The sequence below is a fragment of the Callithrix jacchus genome, chromosome 5, assembly GCF_049354715.1.
Source record: "Callithrix jacchus isolate 240 chromosome 5, calJac240_pri, whole genome shotgun sequence".
NCBI lineage: Eukaryota > Metazoa > Chordata > Mammalia > Primates > Cebidae > Callithrix > Callithrix jacchus.
The window spans coordinates 145,367,998-145,394,771 of record NC_133506.1 but is presented as its reverse complement, the minus strand read 5'-3'; the positions used below and the strand labels follow the sequence as shown (position 1 = coordinate 145,394,771).

At 39.3% G+C, this 26,774-nt stretch overlaps 1 protein-coding gene across 13 annotated transcripts; it reads left to right on the top strand.

The window, feature by feature from the left end:
- Positions 1–4,760: 4,760 nt before the first annotated feature.
- RNF6 (ring finger protein 6) lies at positions 4,761–13,898 on the top strand. Of its 13 annotated transcripts, none has more exons than XM_035302388.3 (5): positions 4,761–4,975; positions 5,719–5,801; positions 7,377–7,583; positions 8,443–8,538; positions 11,090–13,898. In XM_035302388.3, exons 3-5 carry the CDS (start codon positions 7,391–7,393, stop codon positions 12,856–12,858), a joined length of 2,058 nt encoding a protein of 685 aa, XP_035158279.2. In that variant the 5' UTR covers positions 4,761–4,975; positions 5,719–5,801; positions 7,377–7,390; the 3' UTR covers positions 12,859–13,898. The 13 variants fall into 13 exon arrangements, with proteins under 13 accessions (XP_035158279.2, XP_008996294.3, XP_035158281.2 ...); XM_008998046.5 differs by having other exon boundaries at positions 7,373–7,583; XM_035302390.3 differs by having other exon boundaries at positions 4,761–5,081.
- The last annotated feature ends 12,876 nt before the right edge of the window (positions 13,899–26,774 follow it).

Below are 26,774 nucleotides of genomic sequence, written 5' to 3'. Positions count from 1 at the left end.
GGGCCCAACAGCCTGGACTCTCTCCAAAGGTGATAAAACTACTTTTGCTATTGAGTGTCTAACCTATTTGCTGCAGAGACCAACACTGAGTGCTTGAGAATGCCAAACAGCCACTGGGTGGCAAGTTGATTACACTGGCCGTTCCACCCTGGAAGGAGTCCCATTTCATCGTGACTGGGTTTGACACGTATTCCCAGTACAGCTTTGCCTTTCCTGCCCATAGTGCTTCAGCCAGTACCACTACTGAAGAACTTAAAGAATGTCAGACAGTCTGACACAGGAATTCACATAACACTGCCTCAGATCAAGGATTTCACTTTCTAGCTAGAAGGTATAGTGTTGGGAACTTGACCAGAGGATCCACTGGTCATACTATATATCATACCACTTGGAAGCTATCAAACTGATAGAGTGGAACAATGGACTATAGAATGCATAGCTGAAACTCCACCTTGGAAATAACCCCTTGTGAGGTTGGAGTGTTATCCTTCAGGACAATGCAAATATACTCCTTAAGCCAATGGCTGGTATATGGTGCTGTGTTCACAGTAGATAGAATACATGGATCCAGTGATCCAGGGATAATCAGGTCCTGATACTCAGAGGTGGGATGCTTTCATTATAGGATACAATAAAAGTCCCACTAAACGGGAAGCTATGGCTGCCCTCTGATCACTGTGGGCTCTTAACAGCAGAAGACCTGCAAGCAAACCATCAGAAGGAGGTGGAGGCTGCTGCTACATAATGAGACCAGAGAGGAATATATTGGGTCCTCAGGAGATCCACTGGGGGATTTTCTTGGTATTCCTGTGCCAAGTTGTAATTGTAAATAAATAAGTACAGCCACCACAGCCTGGTAACAGCGTAATAACCAAGGTCTGAAACCCCTCGGGGACAAGTGCCTGGTTCAATCCATCAGTCAAGCCACCTGCACCAACAGAAGTGCTAGCTGAGGTGGAAGGCAATCTAGAAAGGGTAGTGCAGGAGGGAAACAAGTATCAATTATGGCCTTGGGACCAGCTGCAGCAGCAGGGCTGTACTTTGTCCCATTACTCTTGTCTTTTAAAAACCTCCCAGAAATTGGGATTAGAAACTACTTAGATGGAGAAACAACATGAGAAGCAAATGATCTCAGCAATACAAAGAGTGGACCATAGTGAATGTTTCTTGTTTCCTGCCCAAATCCATTTTATAAGCTCATGCATCTGTACTCCAGCTGCTGGGAATGTTGAATAACAATTTCAGCTAACTTCTCTGGAGAATTTCCCTTGGCTAAAACAAAAGCCACCTCATGCATGAGGTTCTGCTGCAATCCTGCCCCTGAAGAGATCATTCAATGATGGACAGGCATCTGTGTCCAAAGAGCTGGCCTTGTTGGACAGCACTGGGTGGTGAATTTCATGGGATCAGTGGAGGCTCATTCTTTGTTCCTTGTCCTCTTGGCCAATCCTGCTTCCTCCATCCTCTTCTCTAGAGTGCACGGTCCTAATAAAACACTTCAATAAGAATCCTTTTCTCAGGCTCCGCTTCTAGATAACCTGATCCAAGACTATCGCTGGCCTAATTAAGACCCTGGTTATCAGGAGTGTCCTTGAGGGTTGTTTTTATATGCAGAAAAGGACTATTCCAAAGTTTCTCTTGAGGAATGAAATACTGAGACATGCTACAACATGAGGACCGTTGAAAACATTATGCCAAGTGAAAGAAGCTAAACACAAAAGACCACATCACGTAGAATACCATTTGTTTGAAATGCTCAGAATAGGCAAATTCATAGAGACAGAAAGGACATTAGCGATTGCCAGGGCTGGGAATAGGGTGGAGTAGGAATGGGGGTGATGGTTAATAAGTGTAGAGTTTCCTTTGGGGTGATGAACATGTTTTAAAATTAGATTGTGGTGAATGCTGTGCAACTCTGAATATACTAAAAACCACTGGATTATACACTTTAAATGGGCAAATTTTATGGTATGTGAATTATATCTCAATAAAACTATTAAAAGAGCTATGAGGAAATAAAGAAAATATTCTTTTAAAAAATCTTTGCCTTAAACAGTTAATATTCAACTTGTTAGTTTAAAATTCAATGTCCTAGTTATACCTTAGGCTTTTACATTTGGTTTACGGCTCTTACTATTCTTGTGGTAACTATAGTAAATCTTAACAGTCATTTGGAATTTGCCTTTCATTAACTTTCAGTCTCATTCACATACGCAATTATCTTCAAACCAACATTTTAAACTGTATTTACAAATTTAATATTTTATCTCATTCATAAGTACTTCAAATGTCTAATTTAATTCCTTCTTGAATCCTTACATAATAATTTTTAAACTAATAATAAAACAATAAGGCAAGCCTAAATTTCTCTTTGCTGTTCTCATGCCATCCATAAACTTAGTAAGATTTCATCTTAAAACTAGAAATCGAGTGCTCCATTTTGTGTTTTAAATTTTAATTAAGACTGTCTTTTTGCGAAGCCAAAAATCTCTTAAACATGACAAGTACATAATTTACCAGATATACAGAGAATCCTTTTAATGGTATGGGTTTAATTATTTTACACCTTTTTATTCCTAAGTGTAAAAAGTCCAGAAACTAAACAAGGCATATGCACTAAAAAGGCCAGGTACCAATCAGATAAACAGAAATAATTAGACCAGAGAACTTGGCAGGTTCTGAGACCTGGAGTAGATATAAAGGATGATTCATCTGTCTATTCCAGCTATCGTGTCTAAGCCCCTCTTTGTAGTCATTTTGTCTTGGACTACAGAAACTGAAGCAAAGTGTTGGATTCAAGTTACATACATTACCTGTATCTCTACCCACAAAAACCTGTAGCTTCCTGTCTGGTAAATCACTTGATTGGATTTTTATTTACAAATTTTTATAATAAAATTTTTGACTCTTAGACTATATAATAGGAAATAGGAAAAATAGGAAGAGACACATATGTTTTTCCACTTAACATGTAAAAAGTATTTGCACTTGAATTATTGCATTTGATTGCACTCTCCAAAATTCACAGATATTAAAAATTATTTCTACCTGTTATTTTCTATGATGTGTGTTCACAATATCTGAAGTCCTTGTACTAAGTGCATTAATCCTGTTTGCCAAAAAGATTGCACCTTTCTCTGCTCATCCATGCAGTAGGCTGAGGAGAAGGTTCTGCCAGGTGCTATGCTAAGTTCTAGGACTACAAAAATGAATAAGAGCATTTGTTCACACTTACGGAGTTCAGACTCTAGGTAGGAAAGACCTAAAAACAGAAAATCATTTTAAGTACTTGCTCAGTGGCTTTTTCATAGGAAAAGAGTACAAGGACTTCATTCAATAACGACTTGACTGTTTGATTCGCTGCTGTTATTACCAGCACCTAATACGTAGTCACACTCAGTATTTGTTAAATACATGGCTACATGCTAAAATAGTTATATAGAGGGAGTATGGGAGCCTCCAAAAGGGACATTTGCCTAGTTTTATGTGAAGATACTGGACTGGAGGGTGAGGTAAGGGTGTTACTTCAGAATTATCAGGAACAATTCCTTAAAGATGAGAACTGAGCTGAGTTTTGGGGGGCAGAGGAAATTAAAAGTGGAGTTGGAGGTTGCTTAGGAGTTCCCATATCTTGTAGAGGAACTTCAAGCAGTTTCGGAGTGCCAAGACATCAGTCTGTAAATGTAAGCAGCAGAGAGATCTGGAAGGGCTTTCTAGGCTGTTTTATATGTTTCCATTTTAGTCTCCATATCAATATGCTTATCTTTAAAACTTGTCCATGGATCTCTACTACACTGGCAGTTCACTGATGCTAAGGACTGCATCTTGTCTGTTATCCGGGTTCCCAGCACAATAATGGGGATATGGTAGTTCCTCAAAAGTTAACGCAGATATGAATGAAAGAACAAACGAAAGAATGACAAGTAATGGCATTGTGAGCACTCTCCAGTGATGAAGTCATCCGGATGGTGGGGATGTCAGGAACGGAGTTTATACCAGCTTAGGCAGAGACATACTCGGCAGCTTAACTAATGGTGAGTTGAGTTTAGTGAGCCTCACATCTGAGAAATAAAATCAGAGAGAGGAATGTTGGGAGTTTCAAACTGCTTTCCTAGTGGGAAAGTAAAAAAACACAAATATAGAGGGGTGCGGTGCCTCAAGCCTGTAATCCCATTTTGCTGAGGCGGGACGATTGCTCGAGGCCGATTATGAAACCAGCCTGGGCAACATAGCGAGACCCCGCTATGTTTGTAGAGACCTCATCTCTCAAACGAAAAAATTTGAAATTAGTGGGAAGCGCCTGTAGTCCCAGCTACTGGGATGAGGAGGGAGGATCGCTGGAGGCTGCCATGAGCTACGATCGCTCCACTGCACTCCAGCCTGGGCGACAGAGCGAGACCTTGTCTCAAATAGAGAAAGACAGATAAGATAAACAGACTTCAGAATTTATGAGAGTTTGTAATTTCTAGGTTCCAACGAGCAGCAAGGGAGAGGGCCTGGCTGGTTAGTACGTTACGCCCGGAAGTAAAGAGACGAACAGACAGTCGGTTGCACGTTGTAGTCAGGCCGGCAAACTAGGAACACGGACGCGCAGTTAAGTGCTGGGACTTCCCAAGCCTGGAAAGCAGGCTGTATCTCTGCGACTACGGGGCTGCCAAGAGCGCTGAGCGGCCGGGTATTTGGCCTCCAGGAGGAGGCACTGTAACGGCAGCGCGAAGAGGGCGGAACGCGGAACGCAACCACCCTAGCTTTCGACGGACGCAGTTTCCGGTAGCACTGGCGAGCTCCGGGCCGGCTGCGGAGCGACTACCCTCTGTCAGAGGGCGACCTGGCTGTCGGGAAAGACGTGCTGGAGCCTGCAGTTCCTCCTCCGGAGCATCCCCCTACAGCGGGACGACCCCACGCGGCAGCACGGCCTTCCGGCTTCTCTCCTCAGTGGAGATAATTCGAGGGCACAGCGGCCTCTGGAGGCGCGGTAAGCCTATCTCGCCTCCCAGCCACAGCCACCTGCACCCTAGAGGACAGCCGCCTGCGGCAGACTTTTTTCCCGGCAGGAGGCGGACGGCCCCTGTCCTGGAGAGGTGGGCTCGGGGGAAAGCTCTGGGTCCTACCACTACTTCCTGGAGACGCCGGGGAAAGCAGGCCATCCTTCGGGTCACCCACTTCTCCGATTGGTTAACTGCCCTCTTAATACGCCCCCCCGGCTGGTGATTGGTTGGGATACACCATCTGTCACCTGCTTCCCTGTGGGAATCTAGGTCGCTAAGCGCAGCGTTTACTTGAGGCTCGGTTGTGAAGAGGTTAGTTGGGTCCCTGGAGCCCACTTTGTTTATCGTAGTGAGGATCGTCCCCCGGCGCGAGCTTCCGTCGCAACGGCCAGGAAAGAAACCAGTAGCGGGACAGAGGGCGGGGGTGGCGAGAAAGTCAAGGTTTAGAAGTAAACTGGAGACGCCTAACCGTGGTAACATCCGAATGGGAACCGGATAGGACGGAAGGCCTTTGAGAGAGGAGGGTAAACCCAGGAGCAGTGACAGTGTAGGAAGAAAGGCCTAAGTTTGTTGTGGGAGGAAGGGCCTTGCGGGAGGTTTTCGTGACCTAATTGTATGGAGATCTACTTTTCTAGGCGTGTCTAACAAAATCCACTGGAGAATTTGCTTTGGCTTTGCAGCAGAGTAGCCCTCAAAGAGAGTTTATTGAACTCTCTTTTATTGCTTTCAGATGGGCAGCTCTCAAAAAAGGCACAAACAATTGAAGGATGGATACCATGGCATATGTTAAAAGCATGTTGAAAGGAAAATAAGGTATTCACTTTGTTTTCATTGTGATTGATTGTATAAGAAAATTACCTTTGAGGAGAAGCTCTTAAATTTTAATATTAAGGTACCTTGATTTTATGATAGGTTTCAACTTGTAAAATTATTTTTTACAAAAATCATATTATTGCTGTACCTACCAAATACGCTTTTTGCTAATTATAGTCCTAATCTGAAGATAGAAATCTTGAGTTTTTAGTAGTGTTAATTCATATTTGAGTGGATAATGCTACTAGGTCCTTTGATCAAAACGGCATAATAAAATAACCACAGTGAAAAAAAAAATCCTTGAATTTGTAATTTAGTGTTACAGGTGAAATTGAATAGTTACTTGCTCCTACAGTATTTTAGAATTCTAGGCTAACTTTACCTTATATTTAAAGCAGCTTGTTTATTAAACAGCTGGTACATTTTGAGAGGCAGAGTTGTACAGTTGCTTCACTGGTAGCCTAACTATTTGAGCCTCCAGCCTCTCCTCTCCTGAGTCAGTTGCTGGATTACTCATACCCCTTAGTGACATGCCAGAAATTGTCGAGGAATAGTTTATTTCATCTGCAGCTGCAGAACACCCAAATTAGCTCTTAGCAGACCTGGCTCTTACGTGGAAAACTCTGAGGATTGGTGGGTGATGAGATCTGGGCATCTGTGTTTTTAAAAATATCCTTAAGTGAGTTTGAGAACCATTGCTTTAGTGTGGTTTACTAAATAGATGTATTTATGAAATTCTAGAATATTATGAAACAAACATCTTTCTCCTGTGATTTCCTTGTAGTTTAAAAGTGAGTTTCTCAGGAATGACATTTAAATATAATCAGAAAATAATGTTTTCTTAGGCAAAGTCAAGAAGTTCCACTGGCACTCCGAAACCCCTGGGACTAACATTCCAGGCTTAAGGATGAGGCTTGATATGGGGAGACACAAAGTGCTCTGATGTACTTCCACAGTCCTTGAGCCATACATGATGTCTGGTTTCCTGTTGGGTTTCAAAGTCTTCCTCGTAGGCTTTAAGGAGAGATCACCTCCCAGTCTATTTGGTAGATATTAATTAGGCTAAATGATTTTCACCTCAACAAAGTGCAGTGAGGGATAATATTACCTTCATGAGCCTTATTTTGGAAAGAATACCTTGCTGAGAATAAATGTAAATCATATCATCCCAATAGCCTTTTGCTTATTAAGTGAAGAATGTGAATAATTCAAGCCTAAAATTTAAATTTAGTACCCAGATATTGAAACATAAATGAGGACTTTTAGATCAACTTTTCCAAATCGTCAACAGGTAAAAAATGAGATAATCACTATGGTATTCAGGCATGAGTGATGTGTGGTAAACCCAAATCCAGTCTGACTTAATGGCTTTAGGCAAAGAAGTAGCTCCAATTGTGTTGTATTTCCTAGAAGTTGTTTTGCATTTTGTATGTAAGTTTCTCACTGCAAGATTTGGCAAATACAGTATTTGGGTAGGGGACAGCATTCAAAAATTAAGAAAAACTAAGTTAAAAACACAAAGTCGTATGTGGTTCATAACACCTTGAATTTTGTTTATATTGTTTGAACAGAAAGGCAGGAATCTCAGAATGAGTCAGTCTCGATCTAGATCAGATGGTGGTAGTGAAGAAACCTTATCTCAAGACCATAATCATCGTGAAAATGAGAGAAGATGGCAGCAAGAGCGTCTCCACAGAGAAGAGGCCTATTATCAGTTTATTAATGAACTCAGTGATGAAGATTATCGACTTATGAGAGACCATAATCTTTTAGGCACCCCTGGTAAGAGAAGGGTAAAAGAGGAGACAATTTTTTTCATCATTAGATGGAGGGATTTCAAAATAAGGAGAATTGGTAGTTTTCCCTGCTTTTCTTTATGAAAATATGGTGTATTGTTTTGGTGAGTTTAAGATCGTCTTAGTAGAAACAAAGTAGAAAATCACTGGCTTGCTTCTGTATTTTATAAGGTGAAAATATGGACCATGGAGCACTATTACACAAATGCCAAACTACTAAGGAGGTTAATGTACATAATAGTGTTAAATATTTACATATATGGTCCTATTTGCAATTTTTATGCAAATAAAATATGACTTAAAATCCAATTTGAACTCATTTGGGGTATTATAATTTATTCAGCTGAATTAATAACTCCCCCCAAAGCCCAGTGTGTTCCATAAAACTTTTACAAATGAACTAATGGAAATTTGTATATTTATATATTGTGTGTTTGTATATTGAAGACCCATATAATGAAGTATTTGGGGTAAAATTCAAGTATGGATTTGAAGTTTTCTGTATAAATGCTCCCTTAATTTCTTTTTAACTGACAAAAATCCACAGTTATAGCTTATTGGTTCCTAAGTGTATCAGTTGGCAGCACTTCACCAGCTATTCAAATTAATCTTATTTTAATAATTTTTAATAAAAGATTAAGTGAAGCACAACCAAATTGATGCATGTTTGCACCAGTTAAATATTTTTAACTGTCTTCAATCTGCAGAACATATGAAAGTAATAAGACATTTGTCTTCTGCAAGTTACTAAAGATTAGTCTTACCCTACATAAGGTCTCAGAAAACTTAATTCAGAATTGAATTAAACAATTTTTAATTTAAATGGCAATTTTTTATTGTTTTAGGAGAAATAACATCAGAAGAACTGCAACAGCGGTTAGATGGGGTCAAGGAACAACTAGCTTCTCAGCCTGACATGAGAAATGGAAGAAATTACAGAGGTACTATGGAGTCCTTTCCATAAGCAACAGGCCTGATCGGAGCACTTGCAGAAATGAAATTCTTAGAACTAGTATAGTATGTTTGTCTTCAATTTTTTCCAGTTTTAATGTGTTACTCATTCAGATAATACGTATATGAATAGTAAAGCAGTATAGGACAGAGGAGTAAATGCAAAGATGTCTTAAACATGCAGATTGCCTTCAGAGAGCTTTATGAAATAATATGCAATTAATTCCCAGCATAGGTCTTTTTAATCTTGGAATGTATACACTACTTTTTATAAAGTGGTATTACTCAGTTTCTAAAGATTTATATACAGAACCATGTAGAGAGACCGTTAGGAAACCTGGTTTTGTTTCTTTCTTCTGTTTGACGGTTTACATATAAAAAGTTCTTGAAAGTACTGTAAAAGAAATTTCAAACTAAATAGAAGTATCTAGAGTTAAAAGTAAGAGCCACTTTTGTGTCCTTCTTAACCAGTTCTACTTCCCTCCTCAGAGGTAGTTATTAGTAGTTGCACATATTATATCAAAATCATTGCATTAGTTACAGTAAAGTCTGTATAGAAACTCCAAAATGCAATGGCTCAATAAGATAGCACCTGAATGTGGCTACTATGAAATCCTCATGGAATCTACTCAGCTAACAGAATGGTTCTACAACTGTGCTGTTCAGTACAGTAGCTGCTAGCCACATGTGACTATTTAAGTAGAAATTAATTAAAATTAAATAAAATTTAAAATTTAGCTCCTCATTCATACTAGCCACATTCAGGTGCTTAATAGTCCCATGTGGCTAGTGTCTTCTGTATTGAACAGCACAAATACAGAAAATACCCATTACTGCAAAAAGTTTCATGGGCATCACTGCTCCAGGGTGCCATTTATATGATCAAGCTAAGTCGCAACCTTATCTAGATTCTAGCTGGTAGGAAGGAGATCCAGGCACTGAGAGTAGGATGTATCACTTGCTCTCTTATTCCATTCATGAGAACTTAGTCTCATGGCCACACCTAACTGCCAGGTTGTCCACGTGCCCATTTCTAATGTTTTTACAAAGGACGAAGAGTAGGGTAGATTTGAGTAGGTAGTTAGCAAACTCTTTCACATGCACCATCATCACTACACTTTTGTTAATCAAAGAAGGAAGTAGCATTTAAAATAATTCATGTTCACTGCTTTTTACTCATCCCTTTTTCCAAACAAATGGAAAGTGGACATTCACACATTTTGTTCTTTGTGTTTAGATATGTAAGTTGTACTAAATAGATACAGTAATTAATACTGATCCTTTGAATATGTTTGAATGGAAAATGTACTCATCAAATATAAAATAGTTCATCATCTCTGGAATATGGCTAAGTTGCTGTTTACTTTATTGGCCTCAATGGCTGATTAACAGCTTTAACTTCAACATTTAAAAAAAGACTTATGAGAGAGATTGCAGTAATAAAATGAAGTCAGAATGGTTTCATATAATAGCTACTTTTGAGTAGAACAAACTTTAAAGTTGAAGTTTGTATGGTTAGCATGTTTTTAGTTAATGTGCTTTTTGTTAAGTTTTGTACTCTACATAATCTCTACTGGTTATAAGTGGAAAATTTAAACTTGGCACAGTGATAGTATCTTAGTCAAAGAAGTTTAAATATGACACATTTATTTCCAAATTGATTAATTGAGCAATATTAATCGAAAGTCTGATTTGTACCAGATACTGTTGTAGATGCTGGGGATGTAACAGTGACTGAAACTACAAAAATCTTTGTCTTCATGGAGCTTACATTCTAAGTGAATAGAAAATGCATTTTATTATGTTTAACAGCTAACACCATTTATGGGGTGGCTTTTGATGTGCCAGATATTATGCTAATTATTTTATATATAGCATCTTATTTTATCCTCAGGATAACCCTATGAGATTGATTCTATTATTATCTCCAGTTTAGAGACAGGAATCAGCCATAGAGACCTTAAGTAACTTGCCTAGCTTCTCAGCTTCACACAAAGACAAGTACAGTAATGTGGTTTTAATGTTATATTCAGAGGTTCACATGTCTGGATATACACATTTTTGGCAGCACCTGAGAAATAGGAAAAAGTTCTAAGATTACAGAAATACCTAGTTGCAAAAATTTAACTTTTCCAGAAAGATTTCACAAATACAGGACAGATTTTACATAAAGTTTGTCATTGTATCTTATTGATAATACTATATTGATAAAGCAATTTAAATGTAAAATTTTGTTTGCATATATTTCTTATTTGCCTTAACATTTTGCAGTAATGGGAGATAGAAAGTAAGAGTGAGGATTTCTCCATAGCTTTGCATAAATAGTATTTAAAGTTTTGTAATTATGTAAATAGTAATTTAATTTTTATAATATGCTGTAGTATATACTTTTCTTTTAGAAAGGTTTTTTTTGGCCATCTTTTTTTTATTAAAATCCAGAGATGTTCTTTATTATACACTTTGTTTTTCTTACAAGTTTTCAATAAAGCTGTAAGGTGTGTCTTAGAAATTGATCTTCAGTTGATTTGCTTTGCTTTGTAGACTCAGAAGTGCCTAGAGAAAGTTCAGATGAAGAATCTCTTCTAGAATGGTTGAACACCTTCCGACGCACAGGAAATGCAACTCGAAGTGGACAAAATGGGAACCAAACTTGGAGAGCTGTGAGTCGAACGAACCCGAACAGTGGAGAGTTTCGGTTTAGTTTGGAAGTCCACATAAATCATGAAAATAGAGGATTTGAAATTCATGGAGAAGATTATATAGACATTCCGCTGTCAGATAGTAACAGAGATCATACTACAAATAGGCAACAAAGGTCAACTAGTCCTGTGGCTAGGCGAACAAGAAGCCAAACCTCAGTGAGTATCAGTGATAGTAGCTCCAACATTCCAAGGACTAGGCTGGCTTCAAGGGGGCAAAATCCAGCTGAAGGATCTTTCTCATCATTGGGAAGGTTAAGAAATGGAACTGAGGGAGCAGCCGGTATTCCTCGAGCTAGTGCTTCACGCACTAATTACAGTAGTCACACAAACCAATCAGGCGGTAGTGAACTCAGGCAAAGGGAAGGGCAACGGTTTGGAGCAGCACATGTTTGGGAAAATGGGGCTAGAAGTAATGTTACAGTGAGGAATACAAACCAAAGATTAGAGCCAATAAGATTACGATCTACTTTCAGTAGTCGAAGCCGTTCACCAATTCAGAGACAGAATAGCACTGTTCATCATAATTCCCAAAGGGAAAGTAGGCCAGCACCACAAACCACTAGAAGATCTGTTAGGAGGAGAGGTGTAACTCGAGTCTTTTTAGAGCAAGATAGAGAACGAGAACGCAGAGGTACTGCATATACCCCACTCTCTAATTCAAGACTTGTGTCGAGAATAACAGTAGAAGAAGGAGAAGAATCTAGCAGATCCTCAACTGCTGTGCGACGACATCCAACAATCACACTGGACCTTCAAGTGAGAAGGATCCGTCCTGGAGAAAATAGAGATCGGGATAGTATTGCAAATAGAACTCGATCCAGAGTAGGGCTAGCAGAAAATACAGTCACTATTGAAAGCAATAGTGGGGGCTTTCGCCGAACCATTTCTCATTTAGAGCGGTCAGGTATTCGAACCTATGTTAGTACTGTAACAGTTCCTCTTCGTAGGATTTCTGAGAATGAGCTTGTTGAGCCATCGTCAGTGGCTCTTCGGTCAATTTTAAGGCAGATCGTGACTGGGTTTGGAGAACTGAGTTCTCTAATGGAGGCTGAATCTGATTCAGAGCTTCAGAGAAATGGTCAGCATTTACCAGAGATGCATTCAGAACTGAGTAACTTAAATACAGTTAATGACAGGAGCCAGCACAGGGAAGGTTCCTCTCAAGACAGGCAGGCCCAAGGAGACAACACTGAAATGCATGATGAAAACGAGACCACCCAGCCTCATACCCGAAACAGTGACACTAGGGGTGGCAGGCAGTTGCAAAATTCAAACAATTTAGTTGAAACTGGAACACTACCTATTCTTCGCCTTGCTCACTTTTTTTTGCTAAATGAAGGTGATGATGATGATCGAATACGTGGTTTAACCAAAGAGCAGATTGACAATCTTTCTACCCGGCACTATGAGCATAACAGTATTGATAGTGAACTAGGTAAAATCTGTAGTGTTTGTATCAGTGACTATGTAACTGGAAACAAACTCAGGCAATTACCTTGCATGCATGAATTTCACATTCATTGTATTGACCGATGGCTCTCAGAGAATTGCACTTGTCCAATCTGTCGGCAGCCTGTTTTAGGGTCCACCATAGCAAGCAATGGGTAAAGTGATGGGATCTCCTCAAGTATTGTTTTTTTTAGTAGAATTGAATGTTCAAGCATTGTTGTGCCGAGTTATTTGTGATGAGCTAACCAGGATGAAAAATAACAGATTATATATAGTTTGAACTATTTTTTGTGTGCTTTTTTAAACTTGTTAAAAAGAGGAAATTTATATAAAATATTAAATTATCCAGAAATACAAAATAGTCAATATTGCTAGAACCAAATAACCTCTAAGATGTCTTTATTTTGGTAATTTTGTCATGCTAAGCACTTTTGTATCTGCACAATTCAGTAGGTTAAAAATCAATCTTCTTTTTCTTAATAGTACAGCAGACTTTACTTTCAAGTTTCATAGGCTTAGTACTTATGTCTAGACATTGGTGTCTAAATAAGCTTTTCATTAACTTTTTATTTTAAGGACAGTGTCTTTTCATGAAAGAGTATTTGGCTGAATGTTTGCTCTATATATGTTACTTGAAATGTTAAATTTAATATGCAACACACCGTAATATGTGTATATATAGGTATATAATTTTAAGGTTAAAATATTCAGTCTACAAGTTTGGTTCTTATTTAAGCTTTTGGGCTAATACTGCATATGGCACAATGTTTATTGGCAAGATCATCTCAGAGAGAGGGGAATCAGATATATTTTTAAAATAAAGATAATTTACTGAAGCGTCTCTGACAATCTAACTTATTAGACAGCAAGCAATATATACTGAAAAAATATTCAGGAATGGAAAAATTACAGCATATAGGTTATTTAACTTGTGTTCAGCCTTTTTGTAACTTTTGAAAGTGCAAACCATTCTTTGGATTATTAAATAAGGTATACAATATGCATGGTTTCTCAAATTTAGTTTTAAAATCCAAAAAAAAGTCTATAAAGAATCAAATGCATACATAATATGTTAAGTTCACTTGAAAGCTAAACATTTGCAATGAAAACAAAACAAAAACCTTTAAGAGAATGTAGAGTTTATATAAACACAAAGTATGCATTGAAGATCTGTTTCTACCAATAAATATTAAAACAAAGACTGTATGTGAAGTATTTTTTTCTGTTGCTCCACTGTGGTTTATTCACCTGCCTAATATTTTATACTAGATGCCAGGCAGTGTTACGGTATAGAGTATTCCCCAGACGACAGACAAAAGTCCCTGGCTTCATGGAAAAGATATATTTGCTCTTAGAAACTGAAAATCAATTGATAAAGTGAATTATTAGTCTTACTTTCATATTTGCTTATGAATATATGACAGGATTTTCTTGTGGTGACACTGCTTGGGCAAAATCACAAGAATAGTACTTAAGGCCATATTCTGAGATTTAGAAATATCGCCACATTTAATTTTTCTTTCTGACTGGTGAATATATTCAATTCATTAGGTTAGATGCATGCCCAAGAATGTTGAGTGCATTTAACGCACAGAGTGAAAGGTTTTCATAAAAGTTGTTACTTTGTTTGGAGTAAATTATTTATATAGGTCAATTTGAGGACATTAAGAGTGAGAAGGTTCATTTGGGTCAGATTTAAAGGCTTTACATAGCAAACTAAGGACTTTTTTATCTTACCTTATAGAGATGTTCAATGTCTCTTGATTTTAGTGGCAGAGGGTAAGATCATTTTTCATGTCCCAGGAGGATGGGTCTACTACAGCATATAGAACACAATGGAATGGAGAGATGGGAAGCAAAAGAAGTACTGTGACAAAAGACATTATTTTTATTACCAGTTGTCATCAGTTGTTATCTAACCTAGAGTGATGGCAGTGAAACTGAAAGGAAAGAGAAGGGTGTAAAAATGTTTTTTGTTTTTTTAAAAAAGACCTTATTTGGTCTCTTAAGTATGAAGGGGTGGAAGAGAGTCATATATTCACAGATGAAGAGAGATCACCCAGGTAGAAGAGGGAGAGGTGGCACAAATTAGTTACAAGGCATGCCAGTTTAAACATCTTGAACATAATTCATACATCTCACTTATTTTAGTGTTACAATTTGTCCCCAGTATGAGCAGAGACGAAATCCAAGATTTATTAGTTTTTTTATTTACTTTTTGAGATGGAGTTTTCGCTCTTCTTGCCCAGGCTAGAGTGCAATGGCATGATCTCAGCTCACTGCAACTTCCGCCTCCCAGGTTCAAGCAATTCTCCTGCCTCTGCCTAGCTGGGATTACAGGCATGCGCCACCATGCCCAGCTAATTTGGTATTTTTAGTAGAGACAAGTTTCACCATATTGGTTAGGCTGGTCTCGAACTCCCGACCTCAGGTGATCTGCCCGCCTCGGCTTCCCAAAGTGCTGGGATTTCAGGCATGAGCCACTGTGCTTGGCCGGGATTTATGTCTTATATGGAATATTCCTTAGGAAGTTCTACCTCCCTTGGCCTGGTGCAATAGGAAAAAGGTGGAAAATGAAGAGGGTGATGAAAAAAGTAAGCATACAGAAAAAGACGTTGATTCTTTGACTTGGTCCTTTGCAAGACGTGATAGTGTTACCAGCATGAAAATAAATCACATATAGGCATTTGAAACAGAAGCAGGCTGTGTATTGTATGGAAAATTCCCTGAAAGCGGCAGTACAGCTTAATTTCGTAAATTGATGACCCAGTTGAGAACAAAAAAAAATATTCTTTAATATTTTCATTCATTTCCCAACAAGGCTGATGACAAATACAAAGGCCCATTAATCTATTTATAGCTTATTTTTAGCAATGATTGCACCCTTTGTGGTTCCAATATAGATAGGAACAAATAGAAATTCTTCATTTGGATATTATGTTCCATGTCAGGTCTGTAGAGCTTGTTCTTTAGAGTGTGGCTGTCTGGCAAACTTCTATTTCTAGATTGGCGGGTTCCAGCTGCTCTCCCACATAGTTACATCCTTTTACCCTGGTTTCTCCTTTCCTAGATTTTTTGTTTCAGCCAGCATTATGACCTGTACTTAATTATCACTCTTATGAGGTTATTGTCCTTTGAGTATTTAACATGAATTCACAATTTGAACCTCTGAAGGTCTCCTTTAAGTATTTTTGCTACCTAACCTAGTAATTGGCAGAGTTTAGGGAGTCAGTCAATCACTTCATGTGGCCATTTGCCTCCAAAGCTCCTGCTTTTCCCACTATGCTGCATTCTGGAGAAGCCGAAACGCCTTGGAAAGTTTTCAGTCTAATTTAATTCCTCCTAAAGATATTTTTCTAATTTTACAACTTTCTTCTATTAATGTTTGATTACCCTCATTTCCATATGCAAATACATCCTGTCTGATGAATGGAGGGGAAGGGTTGTCCCTGAAAGATATAAAACAGAATCTATATTATAAAGATGAACCCAGGAAAGAGATGAATGTGGCATCTGAAGATGCTGTATTAAGGGCCAAAGTTAACAAGCTCAGTCTGAGGCATTTTCATGTATATTACTCCCAGACAAGAACATCTAATGAACTTTTAATCTTCCTGCATCTTTCCTTTGGAATAATCTGTGGCCAGGGGAGAGAGAAACTAGAAACAGCACTTGACGTGAAAGCCAGGGTAGTTAATTCCCTTTGCAGTAGTGGGCGGCTCACTTGGGGTCTCTCCCTCAGTCCTGTGTAACATTGGAAATCATTGGTATCTCTGTATAAAGAGATGATTTCCCAGGAAATCATCTATCATTGAGAACATCATCCCATGTTCCAAAAGTCATGAGGATGGCTGTCAGTGGTATTTTTTTCTTTAGTCTCTAGAGACAGATTGCACATTATTTTCAGTGAGTATGAGTGTGCTAGTCCCTGAATATATTTGCCCTTTTGATCATTGGAGATTCATAATTACTTTCAACAAGTTTAGTTTAAATATTAAATCTCTGAAGACTCTGAATTGGCCCCTATATATTTTACAATTATAAAATATAATTTTTAATTTTTTTTAAGGCGAAGGGGCCCCTGAAGGCAGAATTGTTGAGGGCACATGAGAGTCATAATGTGGTCCTGCTCAGTTTCCCATCTATGTGCTGCTTCAAAGGACTGTGAAACCCTTGGTTATCCTCAGCACCTAGCATGATACCTGGTACATAGTAGGTCCCTCAATATATATTTAATGAGCAAATGCATAGAAGTTTCAGTATATAGGTAGATCCTGGCTTACAAATACCTTCTACATTAAAATGTTGTTTGTAAAATTTTCTATGAAACTCAGAACACAATTCCCAAAGAAATAATATCAGATGTTTGTGGTTTGAGGCAAGAGAGGAAAGGCTCCCAGGCCAGTCCACAAAAATGTATAACCCATATAACCCACAATGTTTCTGCAGCCAAAAGCAGAAAAATCCAGTGGTCCTTAAAGTTAATAGAACAAGAATGAAATTGAAGAAACGGTTTTAAAAGTTTACCTTGAGGCCAGGTGTTGTGGCTCATGCCTGTAATCCTAGCACTTTGGGAGGCTGAGGCAGGCGGATCACAAGGTCAGGAGATCGAGACCATCCTGCCAACATGGTGAAACCCCATCTCTACTAAAAATACAAAAAATTAGCTGAGGGTGGTGGCGCATGCCTGTAATTCCAGCTATTCAGGAGGCTGAGGCAAGAGAATCTCTTGAACTAGGGAGTCAGAGGTGGCAGTGAGCTGAGATTGCGCCACTGTACTCCAGCCTGGCAAGAGTGAGACTATCTCAAAAAAAAAAAAAAAAAGTTACCTTGAACCCAAGTGTTTGACACTGTGCAAAGCCTGCCTTTCTCAAATTTCGAACTGCCTCGTCTTTGACAGTCTGCTGCAGACACTGTCTGCTTAACCGCAGTGGTTACACCAGGGTCCCAAACTCTGTCTCATGCCACCTTGACAGGCAGATGGTGGCTTGGGCTGTTTGCTCTCTCTTGTCTCTCACTGCTTCCATCTACTTCCTCTGCTGGCTCCCTTTCCCCAACCAGCAGGGTTGGGGAAAGGGCCCTCTAGTCAAAGGGCTGGCCAGCAAGTTGTGGCTATTCAGACTGTGGGCAGAGCAAGGCGGGAGAGAAGCATGGTAGAGCAGGTTAACCCTTCACAGCTTAATGCTGCATTAAGCTTCATGCTGAACTCTGTTCAGATTAAAAAAAATGTTTTTGGGACAGGGTCTTACTCTGTCTCCTAGGCTGGAGTGCAGTGATGCACCATCACAGCTCACTGCAGCCTTTACCTTCTGGGCTCAGGAGATCCTCCCACCTCAGCCTCCTGAGTAGCTGGAACTACAGGCATGTGCCACCACACTCAGCTGAATCGTGTATTTTTCATAGAGACAGGGTTTTGACATGTTGTCCAGGCTGGTCTCGAACTCCTGGACTCAAGTGATACTCCTACTTTGGCCTCCCAAAGTGCTGGGATTACAGGCATGAGCGTGCTGAGAGAGGGATGATTACCACATCCACCTGAGGAAAATGGTTGTATATCCCATGGAAAGGCATTTCCAAACTAGTCCAGTCCTACTGAGAAACAATGACCCTTAACAGGGAGAGGATTGTAACTTAAATGATTTTATAACACTGAGCCTCCACTCCCAGAATTTCATAGGTAATCTGGAGACCTTAGATAATTTATCCAAGGTCATGTGGCTAGTTAGAAGCAATGCAAAAGTAGTTTTGTATTGTTAATGCCTTTATTAACTACAAAGAATTTTGTAAATTCTGACTCCTTCTGTTTATTGTTAGAAGATGTCTAATTATGGGTGTTATAAGGCTAACAACTGAGGCTCAATATAGAGAAAGACCTCTTCTAACCTATTCAGGACAAAATGATGAGACATGGTCTATCTGGCTTGGTAGGACTTTGGGGAGATTTGGGCAATTCATCATGGTGCTGCAGGAACTGAGTGCACTTCCGAAGACAGTTTGGACAGCCCAGACCTCAGCTCTGCAGCCTCTGGTCTGCAGAGTATGGTCTCTGTTCACCCTGCAATAATTTTTTTTTTTTGAGACAGAATCTTGCTCTATCGCTGAGTCTGGAGTGCAATGGTGTGATCTCAGCTCACTGCAAACTCCGCCTACCGGGTTCAAGCGATTCTCCTGCCTCAGCCTCTCGAGTAGCTAGGACTACAGTCATGTGCCACCATGCCTGACTAATTTTTTGTATTTTTAGTAGAGATGGGGTTTCACCATGTTAGCCAGGATGGTCTCCATCTCCTGACCTTGTGATCTGCCTGCCTCGGCCTCCCAAAGTGCTGGGGTTACAGGCGTGAGCCACCACTCCCAGCCCACCCTGCAATAATTTTAATAGCATGTGAGAGTAGTGAAGGTTTCAGATCAGAAACAGTGGCAGGTGCAGTGACGATGCCATGTCAGGCACTTCTCATTTTCAATTAAATAAATACCTTCAATTTGAACTGAATACCTCTCAATTAGATGAATACCATGTCAGGCATTTCTCATTTTCAATTAGATGAATAGTCATATTTCTTAGGCCCTTCTTACATGGTAATAAACTAGAAACATTTAACCTGTTATATTTAAATGATGAGTACAGATTCATAGAATCTCAGGCCTAGGAGAAGATGGACAGTCTTCTAAACACATCCTCTTTGGTCTCTCAAGAACCTGCACTTAAAATTTTTTAGTTAATTGCCAACCCTACGTTTAAAGACCAAAGGGGTTATTATTTAGTTTTTCTTTTCTTTCTTTGTTTTTTTTTTGAGATGGAGTCTCACTCTGTTGTCCAGGCTGGAGTGCCACAGAACAATATTGGCTCACTGCAACCTCCATCTCCTGGGTTCAAGAAATTCTCCTGTCTCAGCCTCCCGAGTAGCTGGGATTACAAACACCTACCACCATGCCTGGCTAATTTTTTTGTATTTTTAGTAGAGACAGGGTTTCGTCATATTGGCCAGGCTGGTCTTGAACTCCTGACCTCAGGTGATCCACCCGCCTCAGCCTCCCAAAGTACTGGGATTACAGGCCTGAGCCACCTCCCAAAGTGCTGGGATTACAGAATTTTTAATAAAGCCTATTTCCCTTTTCTACACACTCAATATTTTGTCAGTTTGGGTCTCTGAGAAGTGAACATCAAGTCAGGATTATACAGACAGGAAATTTATTGGGGAAACACTTGTTGATGATAAAGGCAGAGGGAGCAGGAGTAGGTGAGGAAAACCTCCAGGCTGCATTGTGGGTCTGATACCTTCCAGAGAAGAAAGGGAAGGAAAGAGCCTGGGGTAGGAAAAGCCTCAGATTGCAGTGTAGTTCTAAGAGAGCCCTCCAAGATCATAGAGGAGCCACTGCTGGACAGAAATGGCTAATACTGTCTTCATGCATAGTCACTGCTAGGGGCATCCTGGAGGAAGCATGACCTGGCCTGAGCACGGTGGCACACCCAAAGGTGTGAGAACTGGAGGCAATCAGTCAATAGTGCTTCTCACAACAGGTTCTCTTTTTTTTTTTTTGCCCACCTGCAACTGTCTTGATCGAGTTTTAAGCAGGCTCTCTTAAGTGGTGCATCCCCATGACCACCACAAATATTTAGCATCCTTAGCACATTTAGAAACAATCACAGTTTGATTCTGGCTTAGCCCACAGCCTCCCTTGCTCTCCCAGACCACCTGCACCTATTACCTATTTCTTGATCCCAACTGCCATCAGGGAAATTAACACTGCTAGGGATCATATCTTAGTTTTTTCTTCTCAAGGTTAAATAATCTTACTCCACCACTGTCCTCTGAATCCTCTTAAGGTCTGCCAAGCCTCTTTGTCAAAGCCCAGAACTGCACCTCTGGGCTCTATGTGAACAGCATGCTCTCGAGAGGCAACTTACAGCAATGATTAGGTACACAGACTTTGGTGACAGATGTCAGCTCATGGCCCGAATTGCCAAATAATGGTTTGGAGGCCTAATGCAAGTACCTTAATTTTCTGATCATCTGTTTTTCCATTTGTAAAATATAAATAACAGTTGCACCTACCCAGTGGGGTTAAGTAAGATAATACAGGTATACCCTAAAAGTCCTTAGCATGCGGTAAGGGCTTCACAAACATCAGCATAAAATATTATTAACGCTGTATCCAGTCCCGAGCTTAATTAATAAAATGACTTTTGTTGCTGATTCATATCCAGTTTGTGGCCCATTTGCCTTAGCCTTGAGGTGCTTTTGTTCATGGTTTGTTCACAGTAAGTACCCAGCCATGTGATATGGTTGTTTGTTTTTCCTTCCTAAATGTACCATACTATTTTTATTCTTGATCATTGACCCTCTGTCTTCCAGCTTTTCTGAAGAGTCTGTTCTTCTGGGTATCAGTTAAAAGTTTTTATTTTTGTTTTGTTTTGTATTTTTTTAAATTTATTTTTAGTGATGCTGTGAAGCAAGAGATAAGAAGCTGCCTTGTGCCATTGCTGAAATATTTCATCTCTGAGCTATAACAGCTAATGCTTCTGAATTCATAGTGGTTCCTAGGATTTCAAGAAACCGGCACAGCCACAATACTTTTTGATTTTTGTTTCATGAATTACTCTTCAGTATTTTGAAGAGTAATGTGAATTTCTCAAATCATCTAATTATGATCTTAATTTGATCCTCTCCTATTGCCAGTAATCTGAAAGAGAAGGGGAAGGTGCCAGCACCCCTGGAAATGCTAAGAATAATAAAGACACATCATCTCAATTTTTGATCACATCTCATTTTACCTGAAGAGATTCCATGCTCATTGTCTCATCTGACTTTCAAACCAACTCAAGAGTAGGTTGGGTGAGAATTACCTGTGCTTATTTTGGAAGAAACTGAAATATGGAGAGATGTATAATTTACCCAAGTCATCTGAGCGGTCACTGGCAGCACCCGAAATAGGCCTTGGTTCTCCAAATTTACCACTGTTAGCTTTAGTTTGGCCAAATGGCCCAATGTGGTGGGACGGGGCCATGCCCTCAGAATAAGGGCCTACTGGGACCACCCTCTCTTTCTTCCATTATCCTGGGGTCTAGAACCACACGCCTTCATTAGCAGCCTCTGTTTGTGGTCCCCATACTGAATAAGGAGTCAGTTCTTGCAGGTTCCAAGCAGATCTGCAGCTGAGACATTGAGTATCAGTCAACGGGCTCTCAAAGGACGAAACCAAACTTTTGGGTTGGAGCATGATGACATGTAATGGGCCTCATTTAACCATAAATTATTATTTTAGGAATCTGAGCCCATGTCTGCCTCTTAATTATGCTACTTGTAAGCAAAATCATTAACAATTTATAATACTCCCAGGATCAGAGTCCCATGTGAGGTTGCGTGCATTTAATTTGTGCTCAGTTGTCTCAGGAATTGACAACCAATTCTTTGCATAAACAAGCAATTTCTCTAGATAGTGTCCTAACGTAGACTTGAATCAAACAAGTGCTTTATTGAAGGTGGCAGGAATCTTAAATTTGAGCTCTGCCATCTGCAAATGGAATATTCTCACCTTTCTTACCTCCTTCCTCCCCTACCCCGACATCCCCCACCATTCCTCTTCTGCCTCTGTTACTGTTGCTTGCCCAGCATCCCTTACTCCATTCATTTGAGAGAATTACTCCTCCTCCATTCCATGTGGTTCTTGTGGGGCTGCCAATCATCAGATCTCTTTCACTCTCTTTACTAGTGTACAAATGCAACCAAATTAGTTCAAGTAGCTTCTGGCTCTCATGGGTCATGTGCATTGCTAACTTTACAAGAAGTCACCAAACTGTTTTTCCAAAATGATTGGACTATTTTAGGTTCCTACTAATCATGCGTAAGACAGGTGGCTACGTAATTTGTTGGACTCAGTGCAAAATAAAATGTGGGGTTCATTGTTCAAAAAATGAGAAGCATAAAGCTCTTTTCTTTTGCCACCTTTTTCTTGACTTGTCACGGTGTTTTTTATTTGCTATTCCTGCTATTACTTATCAGCAGAATTTTACTGCTGTTTCATCTTTATGTTATGAAATGCCAGAGTCTCTGCTTTTAGTTATTTGGGCATATACTTAGAAACAGAATTGCTGAATCATATGGTAATTCTATTGTTAATTTTTTAAAAAACAGCATGATTACTTTTTACTTACTTTGAGTCTTGCTGAACTCCCATGCGTCATGTCCATCAGAATTCATGCTTATGGGTCAAGCAAACACTATATCTGAATAGGGCAGCAAAGAACAGCAGACATACTGTATGTTTTCTGCTCACACTATCCTCCATTGCCCTATTGAACTTCACTTACAAAACACTAGTTGAAAGATTAAATTATTAAGAATTTCAGGCCGGGCACAGTGGCTCAAGCCTGTAATCCCAGTACTTTGGGAGGCCGAGGCGGGTGGATCACGAGGTCAAGAGATCAAGACCATCCTGGTCAACATGGTGAAACCCCGTCTCTACTAAAAAAATACAAAAATTAACTGGGCATGGTGGCACGTGCCTGTAATCCCAGCTACTCAGGAGGCTGAGGAGGGAGAATTGCTTGAATCCAGGAGGCAGAGGTTGTGGTGAGCCGAGATTGCACCATTGCACTCCAGCCTGGGTAACAAGAGTGAAACTCCATCTCAAAAAAAGAAAAAAAAAAAAAGAATTTCAGGCCGGGTGTGGTGGCTTATGCCTGTAAGCCCAGCATTTTGGGAGACTAAGGCAGGAGGATCACCTGAGGTCAGGAGTTCAGGGCCAACATGGCAAAACCTGTCTCTACTAAAAATACAAAAAAATTAGCCGGGTGTGGTGGTGGGCGCCTGTAATCCCAGCTACTCGGCAGGCTGAGGCAGAAGAGTTGCTTGAACCCAGGAGGTGGAAGTTGCAGTGAGCTGAGCTTGTGCCATTGCACTCTAGACTAGGCAAGAAGAGCAAAACTCTGCCTGAAAAAAAAAAAAAAGAATCTCAAACAATGACAGCAGAACATTAAACCAAGCGTGGGGCTCATCTGAGCATGGCACCTGCGAAGCCAAGCCTAGGACGAGAATTCCAATTTTTCTACATTCTCCCTAGCAATGAATAGTTAGATTTTTTAATTTTAGCTATTTGTATGGATATGAAATGGTATATTGTTATGGTTTTAATTTGAATGTCCATAATGATTAATGATTTCATGTATTGCCTTGGTCTGTTTAGGCTGCTATAACAGAATACCATAGACAGTATCTTAAAAGCAACAAACATTTATTTCTCACAGTTCTGAAGGTTGGGAAGTACAAGATTAAGTCACTGGCATATTTGGTGTCTGGTGAGGGCTCACTCTTTGATTCGTAGATGGCTGTGTTCATAAGCTTCTGGCTTTTTCGTAAGTGGCTTCTTCCACATGGTGGAGGGGGTGAGAACTCTTTGGGATCTCTTTGATGAGGGCACTATTCCCAAATTCATGAGGGCTCTACCTTCATGGCCTAATAACCTCCCGGAGCCTTCACTTTCTAGTACTATCACATTGTGGGTTAGGATTTCAACATATTAATTTAACACACAAACATTTAACCCATAACAATGATCTCTTTCTGTGCTTATTTTTTAATGTATCTTCATCTTTCTGTATATATATGTCTATGTGTCCTTGTCCATTTTACCCCATTGGTTTACTGCATTACTATTGAGTTGTAAGAATTCTTTATGTATTAGGAGTATTATTCATTTGTAATTTATATCTGCTTATATATACCAATATATAGATATATGTAGATACATGTTTTACCCTCTCAGTCTCCGAATTTTTGTTTTCTTAATGGTATCTTGAAGAAAAAATAGTTTTTAATCTTGATGAAGTCCAGATTATCAGTGTTTCCCTTCTGTGGTCCATGTTTTATGTGTGATACCTAAGAATCTTCGCCTATCTCCAAATCACAAAGACTTTCTTCAGGTGTTTGTTGTTGTTGTTGTTTAGTTTTTTAGCTTTTATGTTTCTATGATCCATTTTAAGATCACTTTTAGTGTAGCAAGAGGAAAGAATCCAGGTACATTTTGTTTGTTTGCAGATGGATAACCATTTGTACCAGCAACATATGTTAAAAGAATATCCTCTTCACTGGATTTCTACAGTGAAAATTAGTTGGACATATATGTGTGGGTCTGTTTCTAGGTGCCCTAGTCTGTCCTATTGTCCTATATATCAATTCTGATATCATTCTTCACTATTTTGACTGCCGGAGGTCCTTTGCATTTTCACATATATTTAAAACTCAGCTTGTTAATGTCTATGTAAAAGAACATCGGGATTTTGAGTGGGATTGCACTAAATCAATCTATAGATCACTTTGGTGAACTGATATCTTAACAATATTGAATCTTCTAACCTATCAATATGGTATATACCTCTATTTATTTAGGTCTTTTTAAATTACTCTAAGCAGTGATTTGTGTTTTTGGGTTTTGTACATTTTGCTAAATTTATGCCTAAGCATTTCAAGCTGTCTGAAGTTATTGTAAATGTTATTTTTTCACAGTTTCAATGTTTAACCATTTATTATTCACATATATATCCCTATACAATTGATTTTTGTATTTTGAGCTTATATTCTCTGACCTTGCTAAATTTACTTATTTAATAGCTTTAAAAATATTTCTTATATTCTGTGTACTGAATGTCATATGCAAATCAAGATACTTTTGCTTTTTCCTTTTCTGTTCTTACTTTGTAACACTATCCAGGACCTTCATTACAGTGTTAAGTAGAAGTGGTGAGAGTGGACATCACTGCCTCGTTTCTGCTGTTACTGGAAAGCATTCAGTTTTTACTATTAAGTATGTTAGTTCTAGGTTTTTCATAGATGCTGTGATGATTAGTTTTATATGCTAACGTGGCTGGGCTACAGTACCCCCAGATTTTGGTCATATATTATTCTGGATGTTTCTGGGAAGGTGTTTTTTGGATGAAATTAGCACTTAAATCAGTGGATTTTGAGTAAAGCAGGTTTCTTTCCATAATGTGGGCAGGCCCCGCCAATCAGTTGACGGCTTTAATAAACAAAGACCGACCTCTTCTGAGCAAGAAGAAATTTTGCCAGTAGGCTGCCCTTGAACTCCAACTGTAATTCTTTCCTGGGTCTCTATGGTGCTGGTCTACAGTGCAAATTTTTGATATACTAAGCTTCACAATCATATGGGCCAATTCCTTAAAATGAATATTTCTCTCTCATATATATATATATGAAAGTATATATATATATACTTTCATACATACATATATGTATTCTCACATATATACATATATGTATGTAGGTATATACACACACATCCACAAATTTTGATATTTTACATTTTTAATTTTATTCAGTTCAAAACATTTTCTAATTACCTTGTGATTTCTTCTTTCACCTACAAATTATTTAGGATTTGTTTTACTTCCAGATGTTATCAGGGCTTCCCGAATACCTTATTGTTACTGATTTCTAATTCATTTCCCATATGATCAGAGAACATATTCTGAACGCTCGCAATCCTTTTACATTTATTGAGACTACTGAGCAGCTGGTCTATCTTTGTAAACATACATGTCCACTTGAATAGAAGCCCTGCATTCATCACTTATTAGGTGTAGTGTTTTAGTTATTCATCAGGTCGAGGTGGCACATAGTGTTTATTGTTCATATTGTCTAGTTGCTCTATCAATGACTAAGAAAGGGGTATTAAAATTTCTATTATTGGCCGGGCATGGTGGCTCACGTCTGTAATCCCAGCACTTTGGAAGGTGGAGGAGGGCGGTTCACAAGGTCAGGAGTTCAAGACCAGGCTGGCCAACATAGTGAAACCCCGTCTCTACTAAAAATACAAAAATTAGCTGGGCATGGTGGCAGGCACCTGTAATTCCAGCTACTCAGGAGGCTGAGGCAGGAAAATTGCTTGAACCTGGGAGGTGGGGGTTGCAGTGAGCCAAGACTGCGCCACTGCGCTCCAGCCTGGGTGACAGTGCGAGGCTCTGTCTCAAAAAAAGAAAAAAATTCTATTATTGTGCTTTTGTTTATTTCTCCCTTTAGGTCTATCAAACTTTGCTTCATAAATTTTGAGTCTGTTATTAG

Bases quoted from the DNA above. Each gene is read 5' to 3' on its own strand.
- RNF6 (XM_035302388.3), top strand. From the start codon at position 7,391: ATGAGTCAGTCTCGATCTAGATCAGATGGTGGTAGTGAAGAAACCTTA. The intron at 7,584-8,442 runs GTAAGAGAAGGG...TTATTGTTTTAG, and splicing joins TAATCTTTTAGGCACCCCTG to GAGAAATAACATCAGAAGAA. The intron at 8,539-11,089 runs GTACTATGGAGT...TTTGCTTTGTAG, and splicing joins AAATGGAAGAAATTACAGAG to ACTCAGAAGTGCCTAGAGAA.